This window comes from Silurus aristotelis (genome assembly GCF_946808225.1).
Source record: "Silurus aristotelis genome assembly, chromosome: 10".
NCBI classification, from domain to species: domain Eukaryota; kingdom Metazoa; phylum Chordata; class Actinopteri; order Siluriformes; family Siluridae; genus Silurus; species Silurus aristotelis.
Genome location: NC_139583.1, coordinates 3,973,632 through 3,989,993, shown reverse-complemented (window position 1 = coordinate 3,989,993; position 16,362 = coordinate 3,973,632). Strand labels below are relative to the sequence as shown.

The 16,362-nt window shown below is 36.2% G+C and overlaps 1 protein-coding gene and 1 pseudogene across 2 annotated transcripts; both read left to right on the top strand.

The window, feature by feature from the left end:
- Positions 1–514: 514 nt before the first annotated feature.
- Positions 515–15,904, top strand: LOC310732683 (extracellular calcium-sensing receptor-like; the record flags this gene model as incomplete). Its single annotated transcript, XM_083553298.1, has 7 exons — positions 515–519; positions 2,229–2,390; positions 2,501–2,789; positions 2,893–3,648; positions 3,731–3,958; positions 14,708–14,831; positions 14,997–15,904. 7 exons carry the CDS (start codon positions 515–517, stop codon positions 15,902–15,904), a joined length of 2,472 nt encoding a protein of 823 aa, XP_083409424.1.
- Positions 4,445–5,245, top strand: LOC310732629 (vomeronasal type-2 receptor 26-like; annotated as a pseudogene). Its single transcript has one exon. The product of its transcript is annotated as a vomeronasal type-2 receptor 26-like (transcript).
- Positions 15,905–16,362: the final 458 nt, after the last annotated feature.

Sequence of the window (16,362 nt, the reverse complement as noted above, 5' to 3'; positions counted from 1 at the left end):
CAGCACGCAGATTCACTAAACAAAACAAATGCACAGCACATGACCATTTAGCTTAGTGTGTCTCTCATGCTGATGCCATAATCCTGTGGCCTTTTCCTACTCGTCTACTTCATGCTTTATACTATGTATCGCAATGAAGAGGAGTGAGATGAGATGTTTTCATTCATATACAAGAAAATTATTAACATCGGTATAGCAAATTAAAATCTCATTACAGAAAAATTAAGAATATATAAATATAAATTATTTGGGTTTAGGTCATACACATCTAAACAAACAGAATATTCAATACAAAGAAACACCATATAGAGCTGTGTCAAGGCAGAAGCAGCAATTGTTGAAAAGGAAAACTGTAATGCTTCTGTGTGTACAAACATAATTTGTAACAAAAAATAATTAATTAATTAATTAAAAAAATATAGATAGATAGATAGATAGATAGATAGATAGATAGATAGATAGATAGATAGATAGATAGATAGATAGATAGATAGATAGATACTGTATATGAGCAATGAGGTTTGTAAAACCCAGGGAAGGGTGCCCTCTGGTGGAGCAGTTATGAATTGTATTTGGCTAAGTGTGTCAAGAAAACTGTTTGATGATCTTCACTGATTGCACTGGGTCGAGCAATTGAGATGTTTCTGGACAAATCTGACTGGCTGGTCCCAGCCCCCTAACAACACTGATGTAAAATATTAGTGATGCTTCTCTGGGGACAGACTGATCGACTTGAACACAGCTATTCTAACAGACAGATAATCAATCCAGTTTTCAGGCAGAAGATTGCAAGTCTGTCTGTAGAACCTGAATGCAAAACCACTACATCCTTTTTGGCCAGCCACATATTGGAGCAGTGACTCCCATCCAAGCTGGAGATGAATGATTTAGTAAAACCGGGGAAACTTTTTCTTTTTTGCACTGCTTTACATTTCATAGTCATTGGCACTTGTATTTGTACTCACTGTTCACTGAACCTTCTGTCTTTCTTTTGATGTGTTTTCTTGTCTGACTCGATTGTAAGTAAAGCCAAGCCAATTTCTCCTCTTGCACTGATGAGGAGGGTACAGTACTTTTCCTCCCTGCCATGCTGAGGACTCTGCTCTACCTTCTTGCTCTCCAAAAACATTGCTTTACCTGCTTGCTGTGCTGAGAATATTGTTCTTTCTCTCTTCAATGCAGGAGGTGTCAGGGCAGATCCTGGCTTTGCCATGAGTTACAATCCATACCCTTGCTTTTCCTTGTATGCTACTATGCCTCCTGACCCCACTTCATACAATATATCACTCTGGCACCCTGCTCAGCTGAGGGCATTGTTTCGTCTTCCGGCTTGCTTGAAGATATCGCTCTGCCTTCATGCTTAGCTGAAGTTGTCAGTTTGCCAAGCAAGGGCTTCACAGTGTTCATCACTCCCTCTTCTGGCTTGCAAACAACATCACTCCCCATCTGTAAGGGGTGATCATCTGCCATCCCTCTGGCCTCATGGAGTGAATTTCTTCATCCTCATGCTCTACCTTTAACCTCGTTCCTCCCAAGAACGTAGCAGTGGCTATTGCTACCAGAGACCCACCCAGAGCAGGTGATATCACTTGGGGCTGTCCAGGACTCCACCACCTGTTTAAAGGACTTTCTGTACTTATGCGAAGGAAACGTTTCAGAATTAGGCCAGGAGACAGTTTACATCTTCGGCACCAAGTAATATATTTGTTTTTGCACCTGATGTATGTTTCACAATCATTAGCCCTCCAATTAAAACTCATTGCTTCCTGTAATTAGGTCATGCAAACTTTTTTTTTATTTTTTATTTTCTTTCTGATAGTTTTGTGTTCTGTTTCATTGCTTGGACCTAAAACAATATATGATCTGCACTTGCATCCACTCCCGCCTCAAATTGCGACGCCTGTGCTTGTCATTATATTTATAATAAACTAATGATAACTATTTTTATTAGTAGTATTAGTATTAGGATTAACTATTAGAAACCTATGTAGTTACAAGCGTGGGAAAATGCATGCTTTGACTTGCCAGCAATTCCTGGGAGTTTAGAAGCTAACAAAGTCGACGTCACAAAGCTAAAGGTCTCTGATTTGTCTAAATTGCACTTATATTCAGCAGAGGGCTGAGCACTTTATAAATATATGAATATGATATCTGTTGTGCATTTGTGCTGCAGAAAACCAGTGAATGAACCTAGTGATGTTTTTGTCTGTATTGTTTTTTTCTTTCAGCCTGGCAAAAGGGGAAAATTGCTATATTCTGGACAGCCCAGCACATCCTCTGCTAGCTAAAGATGGGGATGTGATAATCGGAGGTTTATTTTCAATACACAGTGGTATAATGCTTCCTTCACTACCATACACTGAAAAACCTGAAGCTTTAATTTGCACCAGGTTTGTTAAAATGGGACATTGAGGACTGAAAATTGTATTTATCGTTCAGGATTTAAAAATGTGTTTCCAATTAAAACATTACAAATGTTTTTTTTAATTTGTTTTAACAGATTTAATCTTAGAGAATTGCGATTTGCTCAGACAATGACGTTTGTTATTGAGGAAATCAACAGGAGCAACAGTTTGCTCCCAAATATTTCTATTGGCTACAGGATATATGACAATTGTGGATCAAGATTGTTATCTATGAAAGCAGCCATGGCTCTGATGAATGGTATGGACACAACAGCAAATGGGGCCTGCACTGGAGAAGCAGCAGTACAAGCCATCATCGGGGAGTCAGAGTCTTCCCCTACTATAGTACTCACAAAAACTACAGGACCTTTTCAGATCCCAGTGGTATGAATAAGTTACTGTTGTATCCTGTGCTGTAATAGTTTTCCAATAACATATTCAACATTCAGAAATGTACTTTCAAAAAATGTTTCTTTTTCCCCCCCAGATAAGCCATGGGGCCACATGTGAATGTTTGAGCAACAGAAAAGAGTACCCCTCTTTCTTCAGGACCATCGCAAGTGACTATTACCAGAGTAGAGCACTGGCATATTTGATCAAGCACTTTGGCTGGTCTTGGGTGGGAGCTGTAAACAGTGATAATGACTATGGCAACAATGGAATGGCCATTTTTCTGAATGCAGCCAAAGAGGAGGGAATATGTGTTGAGTACTCGGAGAAGTTTGACCGGTCAGATACTGGCAAAATTGTAAAAGTGGTGGATATTATTAAAAAAGGCACAGCCAGGGTCGTCATTATATTTATTGCTCAAGCTGATATGAATGTTCTGATAGACCATCTCATTCTGAGGAATGTCACTGGATACCAGATGATTGGTGTAGAGTCATGGATTACTGCGATTAATCTAGCAACACCTGCAAGTTACAATGTATTGATTGGATCCATCGGATTAGATGTAGGAAAATTAAACATTCATGGATTTGCTGACTACGTAATTAAAGAGTTTTGGCAAACAGATTTCCCTTGTTTGGACACAATAGGAAACATTTCTCAAACTGACAGCAGTTGCAGCAGATATGAGGAAATCCTTCCCTTTAAAAACTACAATGAAGATATATCAGAATTGAGATACGCAAATAACATTTACAGTGCGATTTATGCGGTGGCACATTCTCTACACAGCCTATTGAGATGCACAGAAAACCAGAAGTGTGTAAAAGACAAAGCAATACAATCATGGCAGGTAGTCTAACAAAATAGCATAACAGAGGAAATGTATAATGTTCCCATAAAATTAATGCTATTAATATCTTTTTCTTTTAAAGGTTGTTGAATATCTGAAGAAAGTAAACTTTACTACTAAGTCAGGAGAAAATATTTGGTTCGACAGCACTGGGGCAACAGCTGCAAAATATGATGTGGTCAACTGGCAGAAAGGTTTTGGCAGGGAAGTGCAATTTAAGGTTGTAGGCTATTATGATGCGTCTCTGCCAGCTGGACAACAATTTGTCCTAAACGCTCAAGATATAGTTTGGGGTGGAGAGAAAAAAGAGGTACAGAAAGTTGGGTTAATTATATTTGAAAACTGAACACAAGCATAAATTTATTAAATACAAATTTTTATTATACGCATAATATTTGTTTTTCTATAGAAGCCAAGGTCTGTGTGCAGTGAAAGCTGTCCTCCAGGAACCAGGAAAGCTACACAGAAAGGAAGGCCTGTCTGCTGTTATGACTGTATACCATGTGCAGAGGGAGAGATCAGTAACCACACAGGTAACTTTACTATTAACAAGTTTCAAAGGCATTTTTTTTGTTGTACATTTTGCATCCTCCTCCTATTATTCAGGATACACTGCCTGAAAAATGCCATCAATACATGAAACTATGCAAACGACTTATTTTTTTTCTAATAAGAATAACATGATTATTTTGCAGATTCAAATAACTGTGAGCAGTGTCCAGGAGAATATTGGTCTAATGCTGAAAGAGATAAATGTGTGTTAAAGGTTATAGAGTTTCTGTCATTTACAGAGGTTATGGGTATTATATTGGTACTTTTTTCTTTGTTCGGTGCTGCATTAACTATATTAGTAGGCATTTTATTTGTAATAAAAAAGGACACTCCTATAGTTAGGGCCAACAACTCTGAGCTGAGCTTCCTGCTGCTCTTCTCACTGACTCTGTGTTTCCTCTGTTCACTTACTTTCATTGGACGGCCCTCTGAGTGGTCCTGTATGCTGCGCCACACAGCTTTTGGAATCACATTTGTACTCTGTATCTCCTGTGTTCTGGGGAAAACAGTGGTTGTGTTAATGGCCTTTAGAGCTACACTTCCAGGCAGCAATGTTATGAAATGGTTTGGGCCTCTACAGCAGAGACTCAGTGTAGTTGCTTTCACTCTCATACAGGTCCTTATTTGTGTACTTTGGTTAACAGTTTCTCCTCCTTTCCCCTACATGAACATGAACTACTTCAAGGAAAAGATCATATTAGAATGTAACTTGGGCTCAGCTATAGGTTTCTGGGCAGTTCTGGGTTATATTGGAGTTCTGGCTTTCTTCTGTTTTGTTTTGGCTTTTCTAGCTAGAAATCTGCCAGATAATTTTAATGAAGCGAAATTCATCACATTCAGTATACTCATATTCTGTGCAGTGTGGATCACTTTTATTCCAGCTTATGTCAGCTCTCCTGGAAAATTCACTGTAGCTGTGGAGATCTTTGCCATTTTGGCCTCCAGTTTTGCTCTACTGTTCTGTATATTTACTCCTAAATGTTATATTATTCTGTTTAAACCTGAACTAAACACAAAGAAAAATATGATGGGGAAAACAAAATGATTATAAAAAAACATGCTATTAAAATCTATATATATCTATCTAATATTTACACATGGAATATGAATATAAGAGCTGATTTAAAAGAGAACAGAATAAACTTTTTATTAAGAAAAATCCAAATGTGTCTTTTCTCTCTTTATAGATCTATCTATCTCTGTATCACTTTTTCCCAACATCTCTCAGAATTTTAAAGAATACACAGATTGTTCACAGATTGTAAGTAAAGCTCAAATATTTAATGTAATTTGTATTTACTTGTGAAAACCACAATTTTCACTGTTTATTCTGGAGTATAACAAAAAAATGCCAGAAGTATCAGTGGTTCTGCTTAGGGTATGGATGTACGGATGGAATATACTGATTGGAATATGCAGTAAGAATTGGTGGAGGACTGGCTAAGGATGTACGTTAGAAGACTCCTGTGAGAAATCTGATCCTATGTAGTGACCCCACATAGGTAATCCTACAAATCTAATTAGAAAAATAACAACTACAGCTGGCAGCTTAATACATATTTATAAATGCTCATACAGATGATGGTTCTTTGAAAAAAAAAAAATATAATTCTTTATATCACTCAAATGTGGTTGAAAATGTATATGCTCATTTAATATGACATCAGAGTTCTCAAATAGTTGTCAGCACCATGATTGTAAATATTTGCCGCATATATATGATGTCAAGAGGTGAATATAATATTGCTCACAACAAAGTGATACATAACAAGTAGTTCTCATGATCAAACTGATTCATTCATTCAAAGAATAGATCAAGTAATCTAAAAGACATGGTCAAAGAACTGAAAAAAACTACTCAGTTTGTCAATAAATGTATAGGATTTCATGACAAGAGGTATTAACTTACATAGTATGTACACAATATTTATTACATTAAAATAGTGTCAGTATGAAGATCTCAGGATGGTGAAGAAATGCTCTGAAGACAATGGGACAAGGCACGACATCTAGCAAAAAAACGTTAATTATCAACTTATTTTATTATTTCAGCAAACATATTTTTTACCTCGAAACAAAAATCCATTAATTTCAAGAAGTAGCTGAGAACAGACATCACCCACAAGCATTCAACAGCCTTTGTTTAAGCCTGTTTTTTGGCATAATTATTGTTGGCCTGCTCTTACATTTCGGCAACAGTCTATTAAATTAGTGTCACTATTAGAGCACATGATTAGGAAGTATAAACATTGCCCTTTTTTGCCATAATTTAATCTCCAGGATTTCCCCCAGTCCTCAAAGAGTTTTATTTTTATTGGATTATTGTTGTATAGATGCCTCTACCAGCTTTTAGCTATAACCAAAGACGTCTATTCCCTTAATGGTCAGTACACAAATAGAAACACACTCACCAACGCAAATGAACTGGGCGTACAAACTGAGAGCACATGCAGGCCAATCATTCAGGGAATAGCCTTCAGAAGAGTTTCTAAATAATCTGAATAATAATTTGTCCCTTAATGATATCACAAAGCACATCAGCTCTCTGATTTGTCCAAATAGAATAATCATACCCTGAAGACTCAGAGCATGTCTATATATATCTAGGAGTATATGTGTGAGGACCAATACAGCAAAAGTACTGGACAAAATCTGTGATGTTATTTCTCGTACTACTCTTTTATCTTAGTGTGGCAAAGCGAGACACTTGCCATATTCTGGAATACCCAGAATATCATCTGTTGTCTGAAGATGTGATAATCGGAGTTGTCATTTCAATATGCAGTGGTACACACATGCAGTCGTTGCCACACACCGAAAAGCCTCCTTTAATCCTCATTAGGTTTGTTTGACCTTGTAGTCATTTTTTTATTAACTCTGTAATTGAATTTTCCACTGTATTTCTTCTGATATTTTCTTGTGCCTTTTATTTATATTTGTGGTTTGAACTTTAGAGATTTATGGCTTTGCTCAGACTATGACTTTTGCAATTGATGAAATTAAAAGAGGCACCAGCTTAATCACATATATCTCATACTGCTACAGGATATATGACCACTGCAGTTCGGGGGTGCAACCTGTGAAGGCAACCATGACGTTGATTCACGGTAAGGACATAAATGCAGATGATATTAGCTCTGGTAGTTCAGAAATCTTGAGGTTGTAAAGCATAATGTTGTAGTTTAATTTTGCCAAACTGTTTGCTTGCATGCAGAGATCAACCTTTTTCATAAAGAAGATAACTTCAACAAGCATAATGATTTGATTCCATGTAATGAAGACATATCAGAATTGAGATATGCAAAAAGTGGATACAGTGCAGAGTCTGCTGTTGTACATTATCTACACAGCCTGTTGAGATGCACTGAAAACCAGAGTGTTGATATCCACCGAAAAGACAAAATAATACAACTATGGCAGGTAATACAACAGAAGCAATGTAACATACAGTATGCCTATGACTGACATTGTCATGAAGTGAATGCTTTTGTTTTTTTCTATTTGAAGGTTGGTGCCTTTCTAAAAGAGGTCATTTATATTGCCAATGTAAGAGAAATTGTTAAGTTTGACAGTCGCGGGGCAATGGCTGCAAAAGACGATGATAAATTGCATTGTAAGGCAGTGGTCTATCATGATGCCTCTTTGCCAAGTGAACAACTGTTTGTCCTAAATGCTAAAGATGTTGTCTGGACTGGAGGCAAAAGAGAGGTACATGCACTGCTACACACAATTGTTAGCCCTTTATAACAATAATAGGTCTTATTAAACTTTAGCAAGCACCGTTGTTTAGAACATTTTTATCTGCCTGTCAGTGTGAAAGATTTTTCACAAAAATATTGTTTCCAAGGTTAAAAACAAAGCTGATAATACTGCTGAGTAGCTGGTTATAAACTGTGATATAGAACCTTTAATAACATAGTAAGCACTTATGCATCGAACAAGTGATATTATCTGCTATCTTTATAAAAATTATTTATTGTACCCAAAATATTGTTTACATTAGACTCTATGGACCGTCTGCAGTGAGAGCTGTTCTCCAAGAACCAGGAGCGCTGCACAGAAAGAAAGACCTGCCTGTTCTTATGACTTTATACCACATGCTGAGATCAGTAACCACACAGGTAACGTCAGCAATACTACATTTTAAGGACAAGTCGTTAATTGTATATTTTGCAATTTTCTATACTATTTTTTTTTTTTAAACACAGTCCCTGAACAATTGTATTAATACATAAAATCACAAGATAATGTTGACTTTTGTTTCTAATAACAACTCTGGTTATTTTTCAGATCCATCTAACTGTGAGCAGTGTCCAGAAGAATACTGGTTTAATGCTGACCGGGATAAATGTGTGTTTTTTTCACATACAGAGGTTTTTAGGATAATACTGATATTGTTTTCTTCATTTGGAGCGACATTAACTGTTTTAGTAGCTGTTTTATTACTAATAGAAACATATGCTCCCATTGATAAGACCAATTACTCTGGGTTGAGCTTCCTGCTGCTGTTCTCCTTGTGTTTTCTCTGTTCACTTACTTCTATTAGACAATCATCTCAGTGGTCCTGTATGCTGCGTCACACAGCATTTGGAGTTACGTTTACCTTCAGTATCTCCTGTGTTTTGGTGAAACCAGTAGTTGTGCTAATTGCCTTCAGGGCTACATTTCCAGGCAATAATGCAAATCACTCTAAGAATTAGATTTTTCCAATTTGCAAACATGAAATTATCATTTTACCTGAAGTTTGATTAACTTGCATTGGCACACCCAATGTTGAATATGATCAAATAAACGACATGATGTTCACATCATAATCACGAATCGCACTTGATGTGTATATGGATAATAAAAAAATTCAACTTATAAAAATCACAGTTGTGTCATATCTCTGTCTATAGAATGATGTTTTATGATGAGTTAAATTTTCTCATATTAAAAGGCCCCTATGCATAAACCAAAACATAAATAAATAAATACACAAAAACAAATACACAAATATGTCATGACATAATCAAAATTAAATTAAATTACATACTTTCATATAATAAATATTACAGCATATTGTAATATATTGGACATATTGGAAAAAAGCATTTTTCTGGTAAGAACTTGGGTTGGAGGGCGGTGTTAAATTTAGGTGAAGCAGTAATGATGGGATGATGCAATAGGAACTAGTTTGTACAAACCCACTTTTAGACTTCCCTTGCAATATAAAAATAAATGAATTTGATCGATAAAATACATATATGTATTTATTGTGGGTAAACACATTTTCAGGCAAGTGGCAATTGTAGGGGTGTAATAGCTCAGTGGATAAGGTCTTGGCCTTTTGATCTTAAGGCTAATGTAAGAAAACATTATGAGGACAACGAAGATCGCAATGAAGAAGTTTATATAAGCATAGCAGTGACAAAATACATGAAGCACTTTGGGTTCATCGGAGTCAGAAAGAACCCAGAGCAAACTCTGCCCAGATATTTTATATTGTTCTTCCCTTTAAAGTATAGACCGGAGTTATCCTTTAAATGTAAATTAGATGTAGGACATGCATGAAGGAACAACTGGCTGGGTGATCAAGTGGAGGTCACTGTTATTGACACCTTTGCTGTTGCCTGCCCCCCCGGAAGGTCAGGATAGGGTATTGTTTAAATGATAATCACGGTCTGAGACACCTTTTGGTTAGAGATAGTCCTTGATGGCTTGCTGTCTCTCCCACACTGATTCAATCAAGACTTTGATTAGGATTGATACAACTGAAATTCTATGTCAAACTACATAAATACTTTTGTGAAATTTAAGCCGTTTTGCGGATGAGCTTAATTTGATATAGCGTAGGGTGGAATCTGGGTTGAGGCAGTCTGTAATTCTTACAGCTATAAGTTCAAATCCTTGCATCACCAACAGAACCAATGCTACACCCCTGAGCAAGCCCCTTAACAGCTCAATGTATAAATGAGATAATTTATACATTGCTACATTTATACACTAGCTACTGTAGCTGATTAAAACTACTGAAATTACTCTTGTCTGCAGGTTAGGTCTAATTAACAATCAATATAACCACCCTGAAACAGTTCCAAGTGAAGATGTTGTTGAAAATAAGAGGGTTGGATTTCATATTTTACACAAGCCTGTATAAAACCAATACAAACTGCCCGATCCACCAACACAGCATAATATACATCCCTATATTTCATATTCACACAATCCAGTTCTACAGTTTTAGAACAATTCTCATTAAAATAAATTTCACTGGAAATCATATGATTGTTGACGAGACAGATTTTTACTGTAAATAAAAACAGACCATGATATATTGGCAGAATTAACTGTTTTTGCTGTGGAAATAATAATGTAAAAGAAAAGCATTACAAAAAAGAAGGCTTTGTCACCTGGAATATTCCAGCATCAAGAGTACAGTCCCACAGCATGTACTTCTGAGGAGAACTGCTGGTAGTTGAGGTCACTGCAGCTGCCTGTACACATTAAACCTTGAGGTTTAACCAGACCACTGTACATTAATACTAGATTCATTGTATACATTGGGAAATGGATGATTGATGAAGATGTGATGTGTGCCTTCGAATGAACATGAACATTCTCTAGTGCCAGTCATTATTAATTTCAGGGACGAAAACATTAAACAGAGGCAGTAGTTAGTCCATGTCTCACCATTCCACTAATTCATGAGAAAAAATAGGCAGGATTTCAGATAGTAATAGAATGCAGGCATAGTGATGAATATTTGTAACATTGGCAGGGAAGTTGGTGCTAAGGCCAACCAAAGTCAGTTTTAAATTAGGTGGAAACATTCCCCTTCACACTTGGCAGAGAATTCCTTCAGGTATATCACATTGGAACAATTATATGATGAAATTCAGAGGCATACCTAGGACTAAGTAAGAGGAATTGGTGGACAGACAATTCAGCCTAATGTTAATTTATTCCCCTATATGCCTTTCAGTTATTCAGAATAGGTTGAAACAGAGAAGATTAAAGAAAGTGGTTGGTCCCAAAAAGCTGTAAGGATGTTCTACTCCACATGCTCATCATAAACTAATAGCAGGGTATTTAGACCAGGATAAAACACTCAGCAATGTAATAGCTTTCAACTTGCATTTCTATTGAGCAGGCATTTACGTTGATGTTCACATTTGTGTAGCATGTCGCAAATGAGAAGTAGTGAATTTGTTATCCACCCCAAAAGCAGCATTGCACCCATTACCCCATATAACCTGCTTTGAGTCATTAGAAAGTTGTATTTATAGAAATTATCAGAAACTTTCATGTTATCTCCAGAGTCAGAATCCTGAAAATCAACTTGAGTGACCAGGACCCTGTGTTCTTGACACAAACACATAAAAATAAATTTGACAAATTATGGGGGGATTAAATGAATTCACAATGTTTTTATCCATTCATTCATTTATCCATTTTATCCATATGATTCTTGAAAATTGGACAGTTTATTCACAATTATATGCAGTATTGTGATAATCGGCTCAATCTGCCAGCGTTTGCAGTACAAGAGTACAGTCCAGTCCAAACACCTCCACAGGTTTCTCACAATTTAAATAATTGTATGAAAAATCTGTGGTGTAACCTGGAAAGAGATGTGTGAAAGTAATGCCCAGCTAATCTGCTAAAGCAAAAATGATTTTGAAAGGATTTTCTGCATAACAAATTACATTTAAACATGTAATATGAATAATATAAATATGTACACACATGGATATCACCATCAATAGTGAAAAACTATATATATATATATATATATATATATATATATATATATATATATATATATATATATATATATATATAATAAGGATAACTATTTGTATAATTATTATAATTTCTATTGTGTATAAATTAAACCAGAAGCAACTGGGCATAAAGGGGTAGAAGGTTATCTCTTAATGACATCACAAAGCTCACCACCTCTGATTTGTCCTTGCTATATAGTTATACCCAGAACACTCACAGCATGTCTATAAATATATGAAGACTGTGTAGTGTGAGGAGTGATCCAGCAAACGCACTGGACACACTTTGTGATGTTAATCTCTATAATAACTATTTTTGGTCTAAGCCTGGCAAAAGGAGAAAATTGCAATATTTTGGAAAACCCTGTTAATCCTCTATTTTCCAAAGATGGAGATGTTATAATTGGAGCTATTTTTTCAATACATCGTGCAACACAGACCCAGGCTTTGATATATACTGAAAAACCTCCACCTTTAATCTGTGATAGGTTTGTTGTATAGTGGAACCTTGTTTTTTGTATTATTCTGTATAATAGTTTCTACATATTGTTATCCTAATTTCATAATTTTTTATATGTATATTTGTAGAATTGACCTCAGTGAATTCCGGATTGCTCAGGCCATGATATTTGCAGTTGATGAAATCAATAGGGACAACAGCTTGCTTCCAAATATCTCAATTGGTTACACAATTTATGACAATTGTCTCTCCAGCTTGTTATCTATGAAGGCAGCTATGGCTTTGATGAATGGAATGGACATAACAGCAGATGGGTCCTGCTCTGGACAAGCAGCAGTACAAGCCATTATAGGGGAGTCAGAGTCTTCTCCTACTGTGGCACTTGCAAAAACTACAGGACCTTTTAAGATCCCAGTGGTGAGAAACACTGCTTTTTATTATCAAATATATACATTGATTTATTAAATACAAAGCACACATGAAATATATATGATAAGTCTAGCATGTCGGTAAATTATATTTTATACTTAATTACCTTTGCATGTGTAACCTTCATATCTGGTTTTTGATCCATGCATGTTTTTCGTATGGGTCTCATCAGCCCCCCAGGTCCTTCGTTCAAACCTGTACTCAAGTTTCTGTCTGGGCAGAGCTTCACATGTTCCCGCCATGTTGCATGGGAGTCCGCTGGGTTCTCGGTTTCCACCAACTGTCTATAAGCAGGCAGATGGGAAGAATAGCTATATTTATTTGTGTCTAGGTGAAAGAGCGTGTCATTTGTTTACCTCAAGCCAAGTGTTTCCTTGACTGGCTCTGACAAGAATGGAGTAAAGAAAAACGGTTGTTGTAATAATTTAGATGAGCATGATGTAAATACACCAAATGTTTTGTTTCAGAGATTGTAATTTTATTTCTGTTTGGTTACATGTGAAACAAATGTACCATAACAGTGATTTTTTTCTTTGTTTTTGTTCTCAGGTAAGTCATTCTGCCTCATGTGAATGCTTGAGCAACAGAAGAGCATACCCATCTTTCTTCAGGACCATACCAAGTGACTATTACCAGGGTAGAGCGTTGGCCTATTTGGTCAAGCACTTTGGCTGGTCTTGGGTGGGAGCTGTACACAGTGATAATGACTATGGCAACAATGGAATAGCCATTTTTCTGAATGCAGCCAAAGAGGAGGGAATATGTGTTGAGTACTCGGAAAAGTTCGATCGAGCAAATCCTGCCAAAATGATTAAAGTGGCTGATATTATTAAGAAAAGCACAGCCAAAGTAATCATTGTATTTCTTTCCTATTTTGATGTGAACTTTCTAATAGAGCAGCTTAATCTTAATAATCTCACTGGCTACCAGATGATTGGTACTGCATGGATTTCTGCTGTTGATCTAGTAACACCAGCGAGTTTTAGGGTTTTGTCTGGAGCCATTGGATTTGATGTGGGAAAATTAAAGATTAGTGGTTTTGCTGATTATGCTGCCAATGAATTTTGGCACACAGCACACCCATGCTTATATACAGAGGGAAGCACTTCTAAAACTGAAAACAGCTGCAGTAAATATGAAGATATGATTCAATTTAAAAACTACACTAATGATATTTCAGAACTGAGATATGCAAATAATGTCTACAATGCCGTTTATGCTGTGGCACATTCTCTACACAGTCTGTTAAAATGCACAGAAAATCAGAGTTGTCAGAAAGACGTAACAATACAACCATGGCAGGTAACACAATGAAAACATGTAAAGCAGGATATTACATGACTGATATTGACATAATATAAATATATGTTTTCTTTACCTTTGAAAGGTTGTTGATTCTCTAAAAAAGGTAAATTTTACCACCAAGGTAGGAGAAAAAATTTGGTTTGACATCACTGGGGCAACCGCTGCAAAATATGATGTGCTGAACTGGCAACGTGGGGTTAGTGGAGAAGTGGAGCTTAAGGTCTTGGGATATTATGATGGCTCACTTCAACGTGGACAACAATTTGCCTTAACTGCAGAGGATATAGTGTGGGCAGCAGAGAAAAGAGAGGTACATACATTGTATTTATGAAATGATCTAAACTGTAATAAATGAACATCAAAATTATACAGGATTTGTATGACCATATATATACACATAAATAGCTGTTGTTTTTTGGCCCATTGGATGTACATGAAGAATTTCAAGTACAAATTTGCTTAATTTTTAAAAAATAAACAATTATGGAAATTTCAGATATAACCACATATATGAAAGTTTGCACTGGTGATGTGTTGTTCAAATTAGAAGCCAAGGTCTGTGTGCAGTGAAAGCTGTCCTCCAGGAACCAGGAAAGCTGCACAGAAAGGAAGGCCTGTCTGCTGTTATGACTGTATACCATGTGCAGAGGGAGAGATCAGTAACCACACAGGTAACTTCAGCATCACCAAGTTTCAACCACAATTTATTAATTGCACATTGTGCACCCTCGTTATATGGTTTAGGATACAGATACTAAAGAATAATATTAATAAATAAAACCGTCATATAAATCAGTGTTTTTTTCCTAATGATAATAACCATGATTATTTTGCAGATTCAAATAACTGTGAGCAGTGTCCAGGAGAATATTGGTCTAATGCTGAAAGAGATAAATGTGTGTTAAAAGTTGTAGAGTTTCTCTCATTTACAGAGGTTATGGGGATAATACTGGTACTTTTTTCTTTGTTCGGTGCTGCATTAACTATATTAGTTGGCATTTTATTTGTATTAAAAAAGGACACTCCTATTGTTAGGGCCAACAACTCTGAGCTGAGCTTCCTGCTGCTCTTCTCACTGACTCTGTGTTTCCTCTGTTCACTTACTTTCATTGGACGGCCCTCTGAGTGGTCCTGTATGCTGCGCCACACAGCTTTTGGGATCACGTTTGTACTCTGTATCTCCTGTGTTCTGGGGAAAACAGTAGTTGTTTTAGTGGCCTTCAGAGCTACACTTCCAGGCAGCAATGTCATGAAATGGTTTGGGCCTCTACAGCAGAGACTCAGTGTAGTTGCATTCACTCTGATTCAGGTTCTTATTTGTGTACTTTGGTTAACAATTTCTCCTCCTTTCCCCTACATGAACATGAATTACTACAAGGAAAAGATCATATTAGAATGTAACTTGGGCTCACCTATAGGTTTCTGGGCAGTTCTGGGTTATATTGGAGTTCTGGCTTTCTTTTGTTTTGTTTTGGCTTTTCTAGCTAGAAAGCTGCCTGATAATTTTAATGAAGCGAAATTCATCACATTCAGTATACTCATATTCTGTGCAGTGTGGATCACCTTTATTCCAGCTTATGTCAGCTCTCCTGGAAAATTCACTGTAGCTGTGGAGATCTTTGCCATTTTGGCCTCCAGTTTTGCTCTGCTGTTCTGTATATTTACTCCTAAATGTTATATTATTCTGTTTAAACCTAAACAAAACACCAAGAAAAATATGATGGGCAAAATGGCTTCTATATAGCATCATTATTTTAGCTGAAGAATGTTACACTTGGACAAATAATGTCAATATAATCAACTTAATATTTAGACAACTTTGATCTAATTACATTTATTATAGATATAGATGATAACTGATTAAACTTTAAAATAAAATAAAAAATAAAATCACAATTATGTTTCATCTCTGTCTTTGTATAGATCGTTTGTATATAGTAAAATGATAAAAAATTGGTGATGGCAATATTTAATACCTTGTTTAAAAGTTAATAAACAACCAAATAAATCAACCACCAGAAAAAAAAATAAATACAGAATACAGCATCAACTTTACAAATACTTTAAAAATGCATTGTTTAGGTTTGTTGTTTGATCAGCAGAGGGCATCGAAGCCTGGAATTTGTGACCACCAGCTTGTCAAAAAAGGCAAAATAATCTCCAATAATCGTTACATTATTTAGCTCCATGACTCCATAAAAG